This window comes from Aethina tumida, chromosome 6, assembly GCF_024364675.1.
Source record: "Aethina tumida isolate Nest 87 chromosome 6, icAetTumi1.1, whole genome shotgun sequence".
Lineage (NCBI taxonomy): Eukaryota > Metazoa > Arthropoda > Insecta > Coleoptera > Nitidulidae > Aethina > Aethina tumida.
The window spans coordinates 9,899,074-9,917,842 of record NC_065440.1 but is presented as its reverse complement, the minus strand read 5'-3'; the positions used below and the strand labels follow the sequence as shown (position 1 = coordinate 9,917,842).

At 33.4% G+C, this 18,769-nt stretch overlaps 2 protein-coding genes across 4 annotated transcripts; both read right to left on the bottom strand.

The window, feature by feature from the left end:
* Window positions 1-107: 107 nt before the first annotated feature.
* LOC126265937 (uncharacterized) lies at window positions 108-1,068 on the bottom strand. The gene is made up of 3 exons (XM_049968866.1): window positions 919-1,068; window positions 830-859; window positions 108-778 (listed from the first exon to the last, which is right to left on the bottom strand). The coding sequence occupies exons 1-3, from the start codon at window positions 968-970 to the stop codon at window positions 150-152; spliced, it is 711 nt and encodes a 236-aa protein (XP_049824823.1). The 5' UTR covers window positions 971-1,068; the 3' UTR covers window positions 108-149.
* Window positions 1,069-1,113: 45 nt separating this feature from the next.
* Window positions 1,114-17,949, bottom strand: LOC109606034 (bone morphogenetic protein receptor type-1B-like). Of its 3 annotated transcripts, XM_049968862.1 has the most exons (6): window positions 17,787-17,949; window positions 17,549-17,661; window positions 17,407-17,493; window positions 9,666-15,071; window positions 5,381-6,119; window positions 1,114-2,293 (listed from the first exon to the last, which is right to left on the bottom strand). In XM_049968862.1, the coding sequence occupies exon 4, from the start codon at window positions 11,416-11,418 to the stop codon at window positions 9,967-9,969; it is 1,452 nt and encodes a 483-aa protein (XP_049824819.1). In that variant the 5' UTR covers window positions 11,419-15,071; window positions 17,407-17,493; window positions 17,549-17,661; window positions 17,787-17,949; the 3' UTR covers window positions 1,114-2,293; window positions 5,381-6,119; window positions 9,666-9,966. The 3 variants fall into 3 exon arrangements, with proteins under 3 accessions (XP_049824819.1, XP_049824820.1, XP_049824818.1); XM_049968863.1 differs by lacking the exon at window positions 1,114-2,293 and having other exon boundaries at window positions 4,890-6,119; window positions 17,549-17,668; window positions 17,834-17,949; XM_049968861.1 differs by lacking the exon at window positions 1,114-2,293 and having other exon boundaries at window positions 4,890-6,119; window positions 17,834-17,949.
* Between the last annotated feature and the right edge of the window lie 820 nt (window positions 17,950-18,769).

Below are 18,769 nucleotides of genomic sequence, written 5' to 3'. Positions count from 1 at the left end.
GTGGACCTTTATTATTAGTATCAAATCTCATTGTATGTCTTATTTCTGAGTGTTCTTGTTCTTCAGCGAGGTGGTGTGGTGTGTTTAGGTAGAATAATTAAACAGCATATTTGAAAATGTTATATTTTCACACATACAATATAGGTTACTTAGATGCCTATCATACTCATTACACCATCAAGCCCCTTTAACATGAGGTCTAATGCCGTCGTAAGTATCTGCGCAGTATTATTCGAGAATGACAGTCCTTCTGCCACAGGCCGCATGAGTTGCCGGTTTAATTGAGTAATTATATTCAATATTATTCGGGTGGAGGTTGTAACGACTTTGGTGGATATCTTAAGCATGGTACCTAACAGAATTTTAAACACAGGCAAAGCTCCAAAACCGGACCCAATAATAGACACCACTGCATCGGCCAAAGCAACAATAACATCTTGTACTTTGGACACTAAAATTCCGGTTAGACCCTCTGAAGCATTTTGAACTATATCTCTTATGTCGCTCAAATTGTCGCCAATCCCTTTCATAACGTTTCTAATTATATCGTTTATAGTTTTTCCTACATTCTGAATACTTTTCTGAATATCTTTTTTAAGCTGGTTTATAAAATTGGGTAGTTTTTCTTTGGTCATAGAATCTTCTTTTTCAACTTCGGAAATGGCGTCTTTAATAACGGTTCCTACATTTGTGTTTATCTCACCGACCATTGATACAGCAAGTTCTTTAGTGGCATTTGCAAGGGAGGAATTGACTAGAGGATTTTGAAATAGGCTAGCTACAATTGTATAATGATTATTATTATTCTAAATTTGAAGTTTATACTTACAAATGGAGGGTAGTTGTATTGGGAACCAACCTATAAAAAAGTATCAATATAATAAATAGTAATTAGTAATTTTGGAAGTTATAATTAACCTGAAGTCACTGCTATAGCACAAACCACAAACGTAAAAATAACTTGTTTCATATTGGTACCTGTGTTTCTACAAAATACCAATTAAGTCACTACTAAACAATACATATATACTAATCTTTTATTTTATATAATTTTTTTTTTCGATATGCCATTAAATTTATCTAAAAATTAAATTTTTCATTATTTTAATATATAATATAATTTTTAAGGAATGTTTATGATATTATATTTGTTGTGGGTAGGAAATAATGAATGCCGTTATCAAAAATAGAAATAGAAAATAATCGAATAAGAAAAAACTATATTTAATAAAAGTAAAAAGGAGAACAGAACAAAGTACAAACAAATTATTTTACATGTAACATTTAATTAATTAATCTTTTGCAACGAAATGTGACGAACGGCAGAATTACGGTACCAACTAAACAGTACTTGACAAATTGAGTATGATAAATTATCGAATATCAATTTAAAGAAAACATAATATTATGTTATTATTATTGTAATAATTTAATGAGCAATTTTTTTCTCGTGATTATTCATGTCAAAATTATACACTTCGATGCCTTTATATCTTATCAATATGTAACTATGTTACGTAAAACCTTGTCAAGTATGTTCTTGCTACAATTGTATATCATGTGTCTAATGAAATATTTTAAGGCCACTACACCAACTAAAATTAATATAAAATTTACATAGAAATCATCTCCATTATACAATCTTTATAGAAGTTTGTGCAGGAACCTTCGATAACATCTCCTTCTCCCTAAACGAAGTCAGACGAACAATACGACTGCGGTTCCAATAATCCTGCATGAACTTGTTCTACATTTGGAGAACATTTTCTGCTTCACACCTTTTTGGTATATGAAGACAGACGGATCTTCTTCACACACACTCAAGTTGTTGCATGTTCTCGATACTTGCATCGCATGGTAGTACTCAATCTCATTGAAATGTGATTTATGAAATTAAACAGTCTAAGTCTTTATGAAGATGTTTATTGTATCTATATCAAATACATACCACCTGAACACTAACCAAATAGTACTTCACAAAATAAGTATAGCAAACTATCGAGTATCAATTCACAATTCAGAAAAACATATTGTGTGAATATTATAATAATTCAATGAACAATTGTTTTCTCATGATTGTCCATGTTTTGTCAAAATTATATACTTCGAGGCAATTACACCCCCAATATGTAACTATATTATGTGAAACCTTGTCATGTATGTTCTTACCAGAATTGTATATCATGTGTCTTAATGAAATATTTTTAAAGCCACCACATCGTCTCAAATTAATATAAAATTTACATAGATATCATCTCCTTTATACAATCTTTATAAAAGTTTGTGCAGCAACCTTCGATAACATCTCCTTTTCCCTAAACGAAGTCAGACGAACAATACGACTGCGGTTCCAATAATCCTGCATGAACTTGTTCTACATTTGGAGAACATTGTCTGCTTCACACCTTTTTGGTATATGAGGCCAGACGTATCTTCTTCACACACACCCAACTTGTTGCATGTTCTCGATACTTGCATCGCATGGTAGTACTCAGTCTCATTGAAATGTGATTTATGAAATTAAACAGTCTAAGTCTTCATGAAGATGTGTTATTGTATCTATATCAAATACGTACTACCTGAACACTAACTAAATAGTGCTTCACAAAATAAGTATAGCAAACAGTCGAGTATCAATGCACAATTCAGAAAAACATACTGTGTGAATATTATAATAATTCAATGAACAATTGTTTTCTCATGATTGTCCATGTTTTGTCAAAATTATATACTTCGAGGCAATTACACCCCCAATATGTAACTATATTATGTGAAACCTTGTCATGTATGTTCTTACCAGAATTGTATATCATGTGTCTTAATGAAATATTTTTAAAGCCACCACATCGTCTCAAATTAATATAAAATTTACATAGATATCATCTCCTTTATCCAATCTTTATAAAAGTTTGTGCAGCAACCTTCGATAACATCTCCTTCTCCCTAAACGAAGTCAGACGAACAATACGACTGCGGTTCCAATAATCCTGCATGAACTTTTTCTACATTTGGAGAACGTTGTTGGCTTCACACCTTTTTCATATATGAGGACTGACGGATCTTCTTCACACACACTCAACTTGTTGCATGTTCTCGATACTTGCATCGCATGGTAGTACTCAATCCTATTGAAATGTGATTTATGAAATTAAACAGTCTAAGTCTTCATGAAGATGTTTATTGTATCTTTATCAAATAGATACTACCTGAACACTAACTAAATAGTACTTCACAAAATAAGTACAGCAAACAGTCGAGTATCAATGCACAATTCAGAAAAACATACTGTGTGAATATTATAACAATTTAATGAACAATTGTTTTCTCAATTGTCCATGATTGCTAAAATTATACACGTCGAGGCCATTATACCTTCAATATGTAACTATATTATGTGAAACCATGTCAAGTATGTTTTTATCACAATTGTACATCATGTGTCTTAATGAAATATTTTTAAAGCCACCACATCATCTCAAATTAATATAAAATTTACATAGATATCATCTCCTTTTTACAATCTTTACAAAAGTTTGTGCAGCAACCTTCGATAACATCTCCTTCTCCCTAAACGAAGTCAGACGAACAGAACGACTGCGGTTCCAATAATCCTGCATGAACTTGTTCTACATTTGGAGAATATTGCCTGCTTCACACCTTTTTGGTATATGAGGATAGACGGATCTTCTTCACACACACTCAAGTTGTTGCATGTTCTCGATACTTGCATCGCATGGTAGTACTCAATCTCATTGAAATGTGATTTATGAAATTAAACAGTCTAAGTCTTTATGAAGATGTTTATTGTATCTATATCAAATACATACCACCTGAACACTAACCAAATAGTACTTCACAAAATAAGTATAGCAAACTATCGAGTATCAATTCACAATTCAGAAAAACATATTGTGTGAATATTATAATAATTCAATGAACAATTGTTTTCTCATGATTGTCCATGTTTTGTCAAAATTATACACGTCGAGGCCATTATACCTTCAATATGTAACTATGTTATGTGAAACCATGTCAAGTATGTTTTTACCACAATTGTACATCATGTGTCTTAATGAAATATTTTTAAAGCCACCACATCGTCTCAAATTATTATAAAATTTACATAGATATCATCTCCTTTATACAATCTTTATAAAAGTTTGTGCAGCAACCTTCGATAACATCTCCTTCTCCCTAAACGAAGTCAGACGAACAATACGACTGCGGTTCCAATAATCCTGCATGAACTTGTTCTACATTTGGAGAACATTGTCTGCTTCACACCTTTTGGGTATACGAGGACAGACGGATCTTCTTCACACACACCCAACTTGTTGCATGTTCTCGATACTTGCATGGCATCTTAGTACTCAATCACATTGAAATGTGATTTATGAAATTAAACAGCCTAAGTATTCATGAAGATGTTTATTGCATTTATATCAAATACTACATACATACTACCTAAACACTAACTAAATAGTACGTCACAAAATAAGTACAGCAAACAGTCAAGTATCAATTCACATCCCAGAAAAACATATTTTGTGAATATTATAATAATTCAGTGAACGATTGTTTTCTCATGATTGTCCATATTTTGCCAAAATTATACACGTCAAGGCCATTATACCTTCAATATCTAACTACATGTGTCTTAATGAAATATTTTTAAAGCTACTACTCCAACTCAAATTAATATAAAATTTATATAGAAATCATCTCCATTATACAATCTTTATAGAAGTTTGTACAGCAAACTTCGATAACATCTCCTTCTCCCTAAACGAAGTCAGACGAACAGAACGACTGCGGTTCCAATAATCCTGCATGAACTTGTTCTACATTTGGAGAATATTGCCTGCTTTTTTGGTATATGAGGACAGACGTATTTTCTTCACACACACCCAACTTGTTGCATATTCTCGATACTTGCATCGCATGGTAGTACTTAATCTCATTGAAATGTGATTTATGAAATTAAACAGTCTAAGTCTTTATGAAGATGTTTATTGTATCTATATCAAATACATACCACCTGAACACTAACCAAATAGTACTTCACAAAATAAGTATAGCAAACTATCGAGTATCAATTCACAATTCAGAAAAACATATTGTGTGAATATTATAATAATTCAATGAACAATTGTTTTCTCATGATTGTCCATGTTTTGTCAAAATTATATACTTCGAGGCAATTACACCCCCAATATGTAACTATATTATGTGAAACCTTGTCATGTATGTTCTTACCAGAATTGTATATCATGTGTCTTAATGAATTATTTTTAAAGCCACCACATCGTCTCAAATTAATATAAAATTTACATAGATATCATCTCCTTTATCCAATCTTTATAAAAGTTTGTGCAGCAACCTTCGATAACATCTCCTTCTCCCTAAACGAAGTCAGACGAACAATACGACTGCGGTTCCAATAATCCTGCATGAACTTGTTCTACATTTGGAGAACATTGTCTGCTTCACACCTTTTTGGTATATGAGGACAGACGTATCTTCTTCACACACACCCAACTTGTTGCATGTTCTCGATACTTGCATCGCATGGTAGTACTCAATCTCATTGAAATGTGATTTATGAAATTAAACAGTCTAAGTCTTTATGAAGATGTTTATTGTATCTATATCAAATACATACCACCTGAACACTAACCAAATAGTACTTCACAAAATAAGTATAGCAAACTATCGAGTATCAATTCACAATTCAGAAAAACATATTGTGTGAATATTATAATAATTCAATGAACAATTGTTTTCTCATGATTGTCCATGTTTTGTCAAAATTATATACTTCGAGGCAATTACACCCCCAATATGTAACTATATTATGTGAAACCTTGTCATGTATGTTCTTACCAGAATTGTATATCATGTGTCTTAATGAATTATTTTTAAAGCCACCACATCGTCTCAAATTAATATAAAATTTACATAGATATCATCTCCTTTATCCAATCTTTATAAAAGTTTGTGCAGCAACCTTCGATAACATCTCCTTCTCCCTAAACGAAGTCAGACGAACAATACGACTGCGGTTCCAATAATCCTGCATGAACTTGTTCTACATTTGGAGAACATTGTCTGCTTCACACCTTTTTGGTATATGAGGACAGACGTATCTTCTTCACACACACCCAACTTGTTGCATGTTCTCGATACTTGCATGGCATGGTAGTACTCAGTCTCATTGAAATGTGATTTATGAAATTAAACAGTCTAAGTCTTCATGAAGATGTGTTATTGTATCTATATCAAATACGTACTACCTGAACACTAACTAAATAGTGCTTCACAAAATAAGTATAGCAAACAGTCGAGTATCAATGCACAATTCAGAAAAACATATTGTGTGAATATTATAACAATTCAATGAACAATTGTTTTCTCAATTGTCCATGATTGCCAAAATTATACACGTCGAGGCCATTATACCTTCAATATGTAACTATGTTATGTGAAACCATGTCAAGTATGTTTTTATCACAATTGTACATCATGTGTCTTAATGAAATATTTTTAAAGCCACCACATCGTCTCAAATTAATATAAAATTTACATAGATATCGTCTCCTTTATCCAATCTTTATAAAAGTTTGTGCAGCAACCTTCGATAACATCTCCTTCTCCCTAAACGAAGTCAGACTAACAATACGACTGCGGTTCCAATAATCCTGCATGAACTTGTTCTACATTTGGAGAACATTATCTGCTTCACACCTTTTTGGTATACGAGGACAGACGGATCTTCTTCACACACACCCAACTTGTTGCATGTTCTCGATACTTGCATCGCATGGTAGTACTCAATCCTATTGAAATGTGATTTATGAAATTAAACAGTCTAAGTCTTCATGAAGATGTTTGTTGCATTTATATCAAATACATACTACCTGAACACTAACTAAATAGTACTTCACAAAATAAGTATAACAAACTGTCGAGTATCAGTTCATATTTCAGAAAATCATTGTGTGAAAATTATAATGATTCAATGAACAATTGTTTTCTCATGATGGTCCATGTTTTGTCAAATTTATATACTTCGAGGCAATTACACCCCCAATATGTAACTATATTATGTGAAACCTTGTCATGTATGTTCTTACCAGAATTGTATATCATGTGTCTTAATGAAATATTTTTAAAGCCACCACATCGTCTCAAATTAATATAAAATTTACATAGATATCATCTCCTTTATCCAATCTTTATAAAAGTTTGTGCAGCAACCTTCGATAACATCTCCTTCTCCCTAAACGATTTATGATTTATGATTATGATTTATGAAATTAAACATTCTAAGTCTTTATGAAGATGTTTATTGTATCTATATTAAATACATACTACCTGAACACTAACTAAATAGTACTTCACAAAATAAGTATAGCAAACAGTCGAGTATCAATGCACAATTCAGAAAAACATACTGTGTGAATATTTTAACAAATCAATGAACAATTGTTTTCTCAATTGTCCATGATTGCCAAAATTATACACGTCGAGGCCATTATACCTTCAATATGTAACTGTTATGTGAAACCATGTCAAGTATGTTTTTACCACAATTGTACATCATGTGTCTTAATGAAATATTTTTAAAGCCACCACATCATCTCAAATTAATATAAAATTTACATAGATATCATCTCCTTTTTACAATCTTTACAAAAGTTTGTGCAGCAACCTTCGATAACATCTTCTCCCTAAACGAAGTCAGACGAACAATACGACTGCGGTTTCAATAATCCTGCATGAACTTGTTCTACATTTGGAGAACATTGTCTGCTTCACACCTTTTTGGTATATGAGGACAGACGTATCTTCTTCACACACACCCAACTTGTTGCATGTTCTCGATACTTGCATCGCATGGTAGTACTCAGTCTCATTGAAATGTGATTTATGAAATTAAACAGTCTAAGTCTTCATGAAGATGTGTTATTGTATCTATATCAAATACGTACTACCTGAACACTAACTAAATAGTGCTTCACAAAATAAGTATAGCAAACAGTCGAGTATCAATGCACAATTCAGAAAAACATATTGTGTGAATATTATAACAATTCAATGAACAATTGTTTTCTCAATTGTCCATGATTGCCAAAATTATACACGTCGAGGCCATTATACCTTCCTTCAATATGTAACTATGTTATGTGAAACCATGTCAAGTATGTTTTTACCACAATTGTACATCATGTGTCTTAATGAAATATTTTTAAAGCCACCACATCGTCTCTAATTAATATAAAATTTACATAGATATCATCTCCTTTATCCAATCTTTATAAAAGTTTGTGCAGCAACCTTCGATAACATCTCCTTCTCCCTAAACGAAGTCAGACGAACAATACGACTGCGGTTCCAATAATCCTGCATGAACTTGTTCTACATTTGGAGAACATTGTCTGCTTCACACCTTTTTGGTATATGAGGACAGACGTATTTTCTTCACTCACACCCAACTTGTTGCATGTTCTCGATACTTGCATCGCATGGTAGTACTCAATCTCATTGAAATGTGATTTATGAAATTAAACAGTCTAAGTCTTTATGAAGATGTTTATTGTATCTATATCAAATACATACCACCTGAACACTAACCAAATAGTACTTCACGAAATAAGTATAGCAAACTATCGAGTATCAATTCACAATTCAGAAAAACATATTGTGTGAAAATTATAATAATTCAATGAACAATTGTTTTCTCAGGATTGTCCATGTTTTGTCAAAATTATATACTTCGAGGCAATTACACCCCCAATATGTAACTATATTATGTGAAACCTTGTCATGTCATGTTCTTACCAGAATTGTATATCATGTGTCTTAATGAATTATTTTTAAAGCCACCACATCGTCTCAAATTAATATAAAATTTACATAGATATCATCTCCTTTATCCAATCTTTATAAAAGTTTGTGCAGCAACCTTCGATAACATCTCCTTCTCCCTAAACGAAGTCAGACGAACAATACGACTGCGGTTTCAATAATCCTGCATGAACTTGTTCTACATTTGGAGAACATTGTCTGCTTCACACCTTTTTGGTATACGAGGACAGACGGATCTTCTTCACACACACTCAACTTGTTGCATGTTCTCGATACTTGCATCGCATCTTAGTACTCAATCACATTGAAATGTGATTTATGAAATTAAACAGCCTAAGTATTCATGAAGATGTTTATTGTATTTATATCAAATACTACATACATACTACCTAAACACTAACTAAATAGTACGTCACAAAATAAGTACAGCAAACAGTCAAGTATCAATTCACATCCCAGAAAAACATATTTTGTGAATATTATAATAATTCAGTGAACGATTGTTTTCTCATGATTGTCCATGTTTTGCCAAAATTATACATGTCAAGGCCATTATACCTTCAATATCTAACTACATGTGTCTTAATGAAATATTTTTAAAGCCACTACTCCAACTCAAATTAATATAAAATTTATATAGAAATCATCTCCATTATACAATCTTTATAGAAGTTTGTACAGCAAACTTCGATAACATCTCCTTCTCCCTAAACGAAGTCAGACGAACAGAACGACTGCGGTTCCAATAATCCTGCATGAACTTGTTCTACATTTGGAGAATATTGCCTGCTTCACACCTTTTTGGTATATGAGGACAGACGTATTTTCTTCACACACACCCAACTTGTTGCATGTTCTCGATACTTGCATCGCATGGTAGTACTCAATCTCATTGAAATGTGATTTATGAATTAAAACAGTCTAAGTTTTCATGAAGATGTTTATTGTATCTATCTCAAATATATACTACCTTAACGCTAACTAAATAGTACTTCACAAAATAAGTATAGCAAACTGTCGAGTATAAATTCATGTCAGAAAAAACATATATTGTGAATATCATAATAATTCAGTGAACAATTGTATAAAATTATTTCATTACACAATCTTAATCGAAGTTTCTGTAGCAACCTTCGACAACGTCTTCTTCACCCTCAACGAAGTCAGACGAACAGCAGGACTGCGGTGCCAACACTCCTGCATCACCTTGCTCAACATTTGCAGCACACTGTCCTCTGCCCACCTTTTAGGTATATGTGGACGGACCTTCTTCACACACACAACTTGTTGCATATCTTCAACACTTGGATTGCTCGGCACACAATCGTAAAAGGGCATTTGGTACTCCTCGGAAAACATGAGTTTCTCCCCAGTCACACAACGCCGCGCCATCTCCCACAAAACCAACCCGAATGCGTACATATCAGCACTGTTGTGAGCCTCGATGTTGTGCACGTTGATCGTGTTGTCCAGCAATTCAGGGGCCATGTATCTGATGGTACCACTCCTCGCGTTTGGAGGCACGTCAATTTTACGCAAGTCGGACAAATACTTGACCGCCAACCCAAAGTCAGCGAGACAACACTCTCCGTTGCGTTTGACCAAAATATTCTTGCTCTTAACGTCCCTGTGGGCAATTGAAGGTTTGCCCCGCGTTCCAAACACCTCCAGATGTAGATGGCAAAGTCCGCTGATGATGCTCTGAGCCATCAGCAACAAAGACGAGGGATCCAAGTGGTTGGTTTGAAGGTAGTCGTACAGGGAGCCGTTTTCGTGGTACTCAGTGATGAGTAACATCTGCGTCCACGACCCTGTGCCTTTAATGTCGGCGGCTATGAAGCCCAATATGTTGTCGTGTCGCATGAACACGGTCTGGTAAATTTCCGTCTCCCTGAACCAGGACTGTTCCTCGGTGGTGTAAAAGACTTTAACGGCAACCTTTTGTCCTCTCCATTTCGCTTGCCACACCTCCCCGTACCGCCCTTTGCCCACGGAATTAATCATTTGTATCTGTTTGGAGATGGTCCTTTGCACCAAAAGCGGCAACCCGGAGCCGGAAGCGCTGGACTGTTCGATCAAGTCGTTCAGTGGCTCCCGAATCTCGACGTTGGGGTGCGATTCAGTGTCGAACCACTTCCGCTGCATTTTAGCTCGGTGGTACTTTATATAGAGCAGTACTGCCACCACCACGAGTATCGAGATTGATAGACACGTGAAGATCACGACCAGAGGCAAGTTGCAGTCGTTCAAGTCCGGCGTTTTGGTGGTCGGTTTGTGGTGGTTCGTCGGGTCCAGCTTGCGGTTGCACAGGTCCGAATCGTCGCAGCATTGGATCGTTTTCCTTTGCTTGTGCGGTACTAAATGTGCCATACACTGCATCAAACCTCCTTCGTTGGCTGACAAGCAGCCGTACGATGTAATTTCGATTTCGTTGCCTTCGTCGTCGTACTCAGCAACCACGGATATGAAGCATTTGCCACCAGGTTGGATGACGCACGTACCGCTGTCTAGCTCGTTGGGGCAGTACCCTTCACAGTAGCAACGTCTCATCTCGACGTAAGTGGCGTCCACAAACAAAAAGCTTAGCTCACTCTTTTTGAATTGTACTCACAGATGCACGTGATTTGGAGGAATATGTTTAGGTACTGATGTGTTTTGTGCTGAAGATCCTCAGTTTTATGCATGTACTAACAGGTATACAAGAATTTTTCTGGAAGAATTAAGGTTTATGGTTTTCACATACCTCGATATAACATAAATTTAAACCTAAAATTAATCTTAATAGAAGTTATTATGACCACTTTTACAAATTTATGCCTATAAACTCTTTACAAATTGTAAAAACGATGGCCCACAATTTAGGAGCAGGTAGAACACGTCCAATATTGAAGAAAATCTAAATCTATTTTTTAATTCAAATTATTTTTTTCCCACATTGATTCAGTAGCACAATTCTCTCCTTTAGGTTTCCTAATCTCTGTCAGTATTTCTAAGAAGGTAAAACCATTTAAAAAAAGGGAAAAGATGAGTGTGACAGTGAAATAGTTTGGAGTATCTGTTGTGTTTTCGGGGAACTGAAACATCAGGTGTTCATTGGAAAGATTTTATTAATATCTTAAAGGCTTATCACAACAATTTTGCCATTCAATTTCACTGCGATAGACGAGGACCTGTTTGCGTCCTTAGTACGCGGAACTCTTCTTCGCCAAAGATTTCGGTGTTGTTGTCGAGTCCTCCACATATGTATTGTTTCCAGTTTCAGTCAAATGTCAGAAGAGAGAGAGAGAGAGTGACCTTTAACAGTAACGGAGTAAGACGTAAGCCATCCACTTGAGTTCTAAACTAAAGCAACCACTTGAGCCAAAAGCTGAAGACTCTTGATAATGAAAAATTACCATTTGTAGCAAAGTTCTTTCTAAGGAAAGTCAACCACTTGAATTCATCAATTGAACCATACAACTCTTATCAATTTTCATCTGATAGATTGCTATTTGTGGACAAATTCTTCAAACAGGGTGGCCACCTATAAGACTCATCCCCCTCGTCAGTGGTTAGCTAAGATAAATTTACTACCAACAGCACTTCCAACACTGGTAACACTTCAGCCCCACGCGTCTTCATTCATTTGAACCCTAAGACAATCAATTTTCATCTGATAGATTTCTATTTGTGGCAAAGTTCTTTTTAAAAAAGTCAACCACTCGAATTCATCATTTGAACCCTAAGCCAAGCCAACCACATGAGCTCTAAACTAAACCAACCGCTTGAGCCTCAAGCCGAAGATACCTGATAAAGAAAGATTACCATACAACTCTCTCTCTGATACATTGCTATTTGAGGACAAATTCTTTCAAAAGGGTGGCCACCTATGAGACTCATTCTTCTCGCCAATGGTTACCCGAAGCGACGACATCCACTTGAATTCTAAGCCAAGTCAACCACTTGAGCCCCAAGCTAAACCAATCTCTTGAACCTTAAGCCGAAGTCCTAAACAAAACACTACTCATTCTGAAGCAATCAGCTGTTGATAAATATAAATTTTATTAAGTTTTAGTTACAGAATTGAAATGATGAGTTGGCTTGTAATACCTTGTTCTTCATGTCTTAGAACCTCCAAAGTCTATAGGGGCTGGGGTAACTTTCCTAGCTTTTACACATCATATCCCAACCATGTTCTAAGAGTCTTTTCAAAAAAGTTTAAGCTAACCCTGACAACTAGGGCGTGGCTCCGGGTGGGCCAACAGTCTCACACGAGTAAGGTATAGGAGACTGCTAGATGGGGCACAGAGGAGATGTTCTTTTAGGATATGTAGGGAATACCTAACAGTATCCGCAGTAGCGGCCAGAAAGTTGCTGCCACTGGAAGTGGCGGAGGTGGTGGAGAACGAAGAGGTCGACAGGCTGAAGCTGAGAGAAAGAACCATAGATGGTGGGATGAGTGAAGAACTGCACAAAAAAATGAATACAATTCAGAAAAAGAAAATAAGAAGAAAAGAACTATAAAAATTCTCTGAATGATAAATATTTCTATATACTTCAATTTTAATAAATTAATTAATCAATAATATGTATCCTAATCTTGATTGGCACCATGCTTTCTTCGGAGGAGAGATGGGCAACGGTGACTGATTGCTAGTCATCACAACTCAGGGACAAGCAGGGCGAAGAGAGATGCAGAGAACATCAGTACCACAGATATACTAAACTGGTTAATTCCAAAGGATGATCTGAAGGACACAGGCCAGTGAAACCACCTAAAGAATCTCAAATTAGAAATCAGTTTAATAAGCTACATTGACCAAAGTTTGCAATTACTGTGAATTTATCAAACTCCAATTTTTTGGAGCAGTAAGTAATAAACCTTAATTTGATGATTTTAATTGCAAACTGTATATGTGCAATAAACAGCAGTCACGTTCCAATTCGGAAACCGATAATTGCCGAAAGTAGTAAACGAAGATAAGCACTCCAAAATGGTCTTAAACCCTAGAAAGTCGGTTTCCTAAATGGCTACACACGGTTGGTACTTCTTAGGTTTTCTATGCGAGTGTTCTGTAATGTATATCAAATTGATATTTGGTGTAAAATGTAACTTATATGAAAGTTTTTAGTAACCAACTACACCTTAATGAATCACAAATGAGATATTTTTAATATGATACTGCCCATAATGCAAAAATAACGGTACGTTTTCTGAAAAAATACTTTGATGAGTAATTGGAGGAGAAATTAGGCCATCAAGATTCCTTTAACTGCCTTGGATTAGTTTTTTTGGACATTTAAATAATACTATTTGTAGAAATAGATTACAAAACATATATGAATTATAAGATACAATAACAAATGGTGATCAAACAATAAATGAAAAATAATTACAATATGTGTTTGGATTTTGCCGGATAATACCGACGACTTCACCATGATGAATCACAGACGAGTTATTTATAATATGATTATGTTCTTGCTCATACTGTAAAAACGGAACGTTTTCTGGAAGAATACTCTGATAAGTAATTGGAGAGGAACTTGGCCACCAAGATCCCCTGATGTACCTCCTTTGGACAAATTTTTGTCTGGAGATTTAAAAAACACCATTTACAGAAGTACCAGACCACTCATGCACACAGTACATTAAAAGAAAGTAATAAAAAGAAGAATGGAAAGAGCTATGGAGTGAAGAGAATACAGGCTGTACGAGATAATAAAGGATGTAGATCTTGTAGGTAAAGAAACACACTTGTTTTGGAAGACAGCACACCAAAAAAATTAAAAACGATAAAACAAAGAAAAATGGTTAATTCTAAAGGATGATCTGAAGGACACAAACCAGTGAAACCATCTAAAAAATCTCAAATTATAAATCAGTTTAATAAGCTACATTGACCAAAGTTTGCAATTATCGTGAATTTACCAAACTCCAATTTTTGCGGAGCAGTAGATAATAAACCTTAATTGACGATTTTAATTGCAAACTGTATTATGTGCAATTATGTGCAATTATCCTAAAAAAAGTTCACATAATACATTGTTATACAAAATTACGTAAATATTACTTAAAATATTACCTATTTTAAGTAATTACAACTGTTGTATTTTTATATTTCTTTGTTTCTTTTGGTGACTGTCGCTTTTGAGTATTATGTCCATTAAATATATTTGGGAGAGGTTAAAAAATTCCTTGTATGTGTTATGTGATATAATACCTAAAAAAAAATAAAAGTTGACAATTATAGAGAATGCCGATAGAAGTGAAAACTTAGAACTTAGAAAATTTGAAATTTCATAATGTTGGAATTAAATCTATCAACATCATTCTGGTTTTCACATCTATTAACACTCCAAGCAAATATATTACGAGCTGTACAAGATCATGATAAAATATAAATACAATTCAACTGAAGTAACAATTAATATACAATCATTATTTATGAATAGTAATTGTACTTACTTAAATTTCAATGTACTTGATTTTTAACATTTATTTCATTTTTTTATACAATAAGCTTATGGAAACTAAAGTAAGAAATGAAAATGTTTGATTCAAATTTATCTAAGTATCGCGTAAAAACGAAATCGATTGACGTTTAATATTTTGTAGTACTGAGTTTTCGATCATTGGACGTGGCCATTCAAAAATAATCAAACAAAAACACTAATTCAACAATGCACTGCTAGAACCATGTCGGTGACGCGAACGCACGAGATTTCACCCATCCAAAAAATGACAAAGACTATGATTTTTTCCTATCAAAAAGGGCCCAACGCGACTAAAGAAGTTTTCACTTGAAAAATAGTTGCTTTTTCTTTACCTACTTTTATTTTTAATAATATAAAAATTTTTTAAATTATTAAAAATTTTATTATTTTATTGTCAAGTATTGCACAGAACAAATTTTATACAATTATTTATTATTACTGTGTGCATCTTAAATGTAATAGTACGTTTTCATACTAATGTTTAAAGAATTTCAGTTTAAAACCCTATATTTGATTTTAAAGGTTTAAAGTTTATTGGTTATTAAGGGTTGATTTATTTTATTAGTGTTTCAAAAGGTTTCAAATAATTTTAAACACATTTGGAAAGAGTAATATAAATAAACCAGGCAGTATAAGTAGTAGACATTTATAGTTTTGTTTGTAAGCTAACACAAGTGCATAACATCAAGCATGTTTTGCCAAATTGCACAGCTTGTCGCAAAATTGAACATACGTATATATAACTATGACTATTTATTGAATATTATCAGTAATTTCATTTTTAACTTTAAATAATTTAAAGATTATAAGACAATTCTTTCTAAGTTATGTTATATATGTTGAATAAATAAGAGTAATGTGAAATAATTGATTATGAAACTAATATATTTATAAGTACAAAGGTTTTCTTTCCTAATTTTTGTATATTAAATATTGATAGGAAGTAATCAAGAAAGGCAAGAAGGTTTTTTAGACTAGTTTAGCAACAATCTTGTTAAAAGATGAAAATATCTGTTAATTTCATTGGCCACCACTTACTTCATCCCTTTCAAATAACAAGTTTATATAAATTTAATTTGTTTGTCTTTTATACTTTTAAATTGCTTTTCCTTTTATTTATTACAAATATATTTAGGTTATTGTTAACAAGAGTTTTTATTAAAATTAAGTGTATTGTTAGTGGATTTAAATTTAATCTGAGGAAAGATGATCTTTCAAAAGGACTTTTGGTCTTTGGTAACTAAAATTACATTCCATACCCATAACAATAATAATTTATTATAAAACATCTTGATTAACTTTAATTTAAAAAATATAACATGCACAAAGACTAAATTGATAATTGTTAAAAGTAAATCCTTTTATTCATTTTTGTGACTTGTATTTGAAATTAAATTAATAATTGAATAAATGTGAATACCTCAGATTTAATTTATAATTCACATATATTTCCTACTTTTAAAATATAAAAATAATGATTCAAACAAAATCAATTCATTATGCACAAATATTCATAGATTTCAAGATTAATTTGAATGTATGTATTAAAAAGTGTTAAAAATAATATAAACAAAGTTATTTTACATCATATTGACAAAATTTAAAAACTAAACATATACTAGTAGACTTACAAATAAATTAATTAAAAATTAACCAATCAATAAAAGGTTTCATTTTATATTTGTATTACTTGTTTCTGAAAATCAGTTATAATTTTAGGAATCGTTTTAAGAGTATCGTATAGAATATTCTGTTTGTTATTACAGCCAACTTTTAGATATTTTATAATAACTAAATTCTAATATAACTACTGTCTTTGTAAAGCCCTATTTAGAGGAATTCTAGTCACATTAGGTGACATAAGCAGGCTTTTCGTTCATTTGTTGTAAACTTAATTTAAGAATAGGAAAAGGAGACTGTACAAGTAAACCATTAACATCAGAATTTGGTACAATCAAATTGAAAATCAAACCATTGTTAACAACAATTTAAATAGGCCAAGTAACAGGTGATTTTAAATTAGAACCAAACAGAATGATACAACAAATAGATTGTTCTTACCTATGTGGTGCAGGCAGGGATGAAGGCAAGCTTCCGAACACACATGGAACATTGAGTCCTGGTTCAGTGTCTTTTAAAATAATTCCCCTAAAACATTAAAATCTCGTATTTTATTCACACAACACAAAGTCTAAAAGATTACCTCAAGTAGGCTGCCACAAACAAACGGACACGAGGGGAAACACTGGACGATTAGCCCAATTGGACCGACATTACTCGGCGTTGTGGATTTGGACTCGCACTTGAAGCATCCCCCTTAAAACTCAATCTGATTTAAAATATGTGCTACAAAACTGGCGTAACAAAATGACAAACAAAACAAGATGAGTCGGAGAAGCTTACCCTGTACCGTCAAAATGTTAGGTTAGGTATGTACCTACCGTAAAATCCAATTTTATGGCGAGACCGAGGAAAACTAAGTACATACCTCAATTGCTTGGTCATCGAAAACCCTGCCACATAGGGAAACTAGATGATCCAATAGACAAAATTGAAGCCAATTGAAGACGGAATTTCAGATGGACATCCCAAGCTTGTACGACGCACTACACAGCTCACGCACACGCGCATGCGTTGTAGCAACCAGTGTGGCCATTCAGGAAACCGTTCCCCTCTGAACTTGATATTTTCGTGAGACACGTTCGGCACCTTTGGACTCGGCACGGTTCGGTTTCTGAATCGGAAAGGAACTGCTTGGACCCACATGTTTATAATACATTAGCAGTGAAGTAAACAAGAGTTTAGCCTGTTTCTTATAGCGTTACACAAACTTGAATATATGGAATTCAATGTGAATCTTCAACATTGTTGTTGATATATAATTTGATTTAATATATAATTCGTGATATTCATGTAATATAATACCTTTATTAATCAGGCCTATCAGACGAATAAAAACTATGTTTTAAGAAAGTAAAAACCATAAAACATTCGTTAATTTATACATAAATTATCTATTATACGTTACTAAAGATTAATTTACTTCAATGATAAAATGGTATATAAAGATTGAAATTATATTTTTATATCTTGAGTAAAATTTAAGTACATTATAATAATTATTGTTTATTACTAACAATATTAATTAAAAGTAAAGTAAAACACAATAATATTACTATGTACAGTCGGCTGCAGAATGGCATTACCACTTTCCAAACAAAATCCTTTGCGACCCTCTCTCGTTAAGCCTCGCCCAGAACCCCAAAAAAATGTGGGCCGTAAAACCCAGGTATACGTAACAAAGGGTCAATTGCGGGTCAAAAAATTTACTCCTGTCGATTATATAATAAGTATTTCATATTTTTGGAAACACTTCTTGAGAAAATTAGAGATTGACTAAATTAAAGAAACTTAGTTTTTGTAA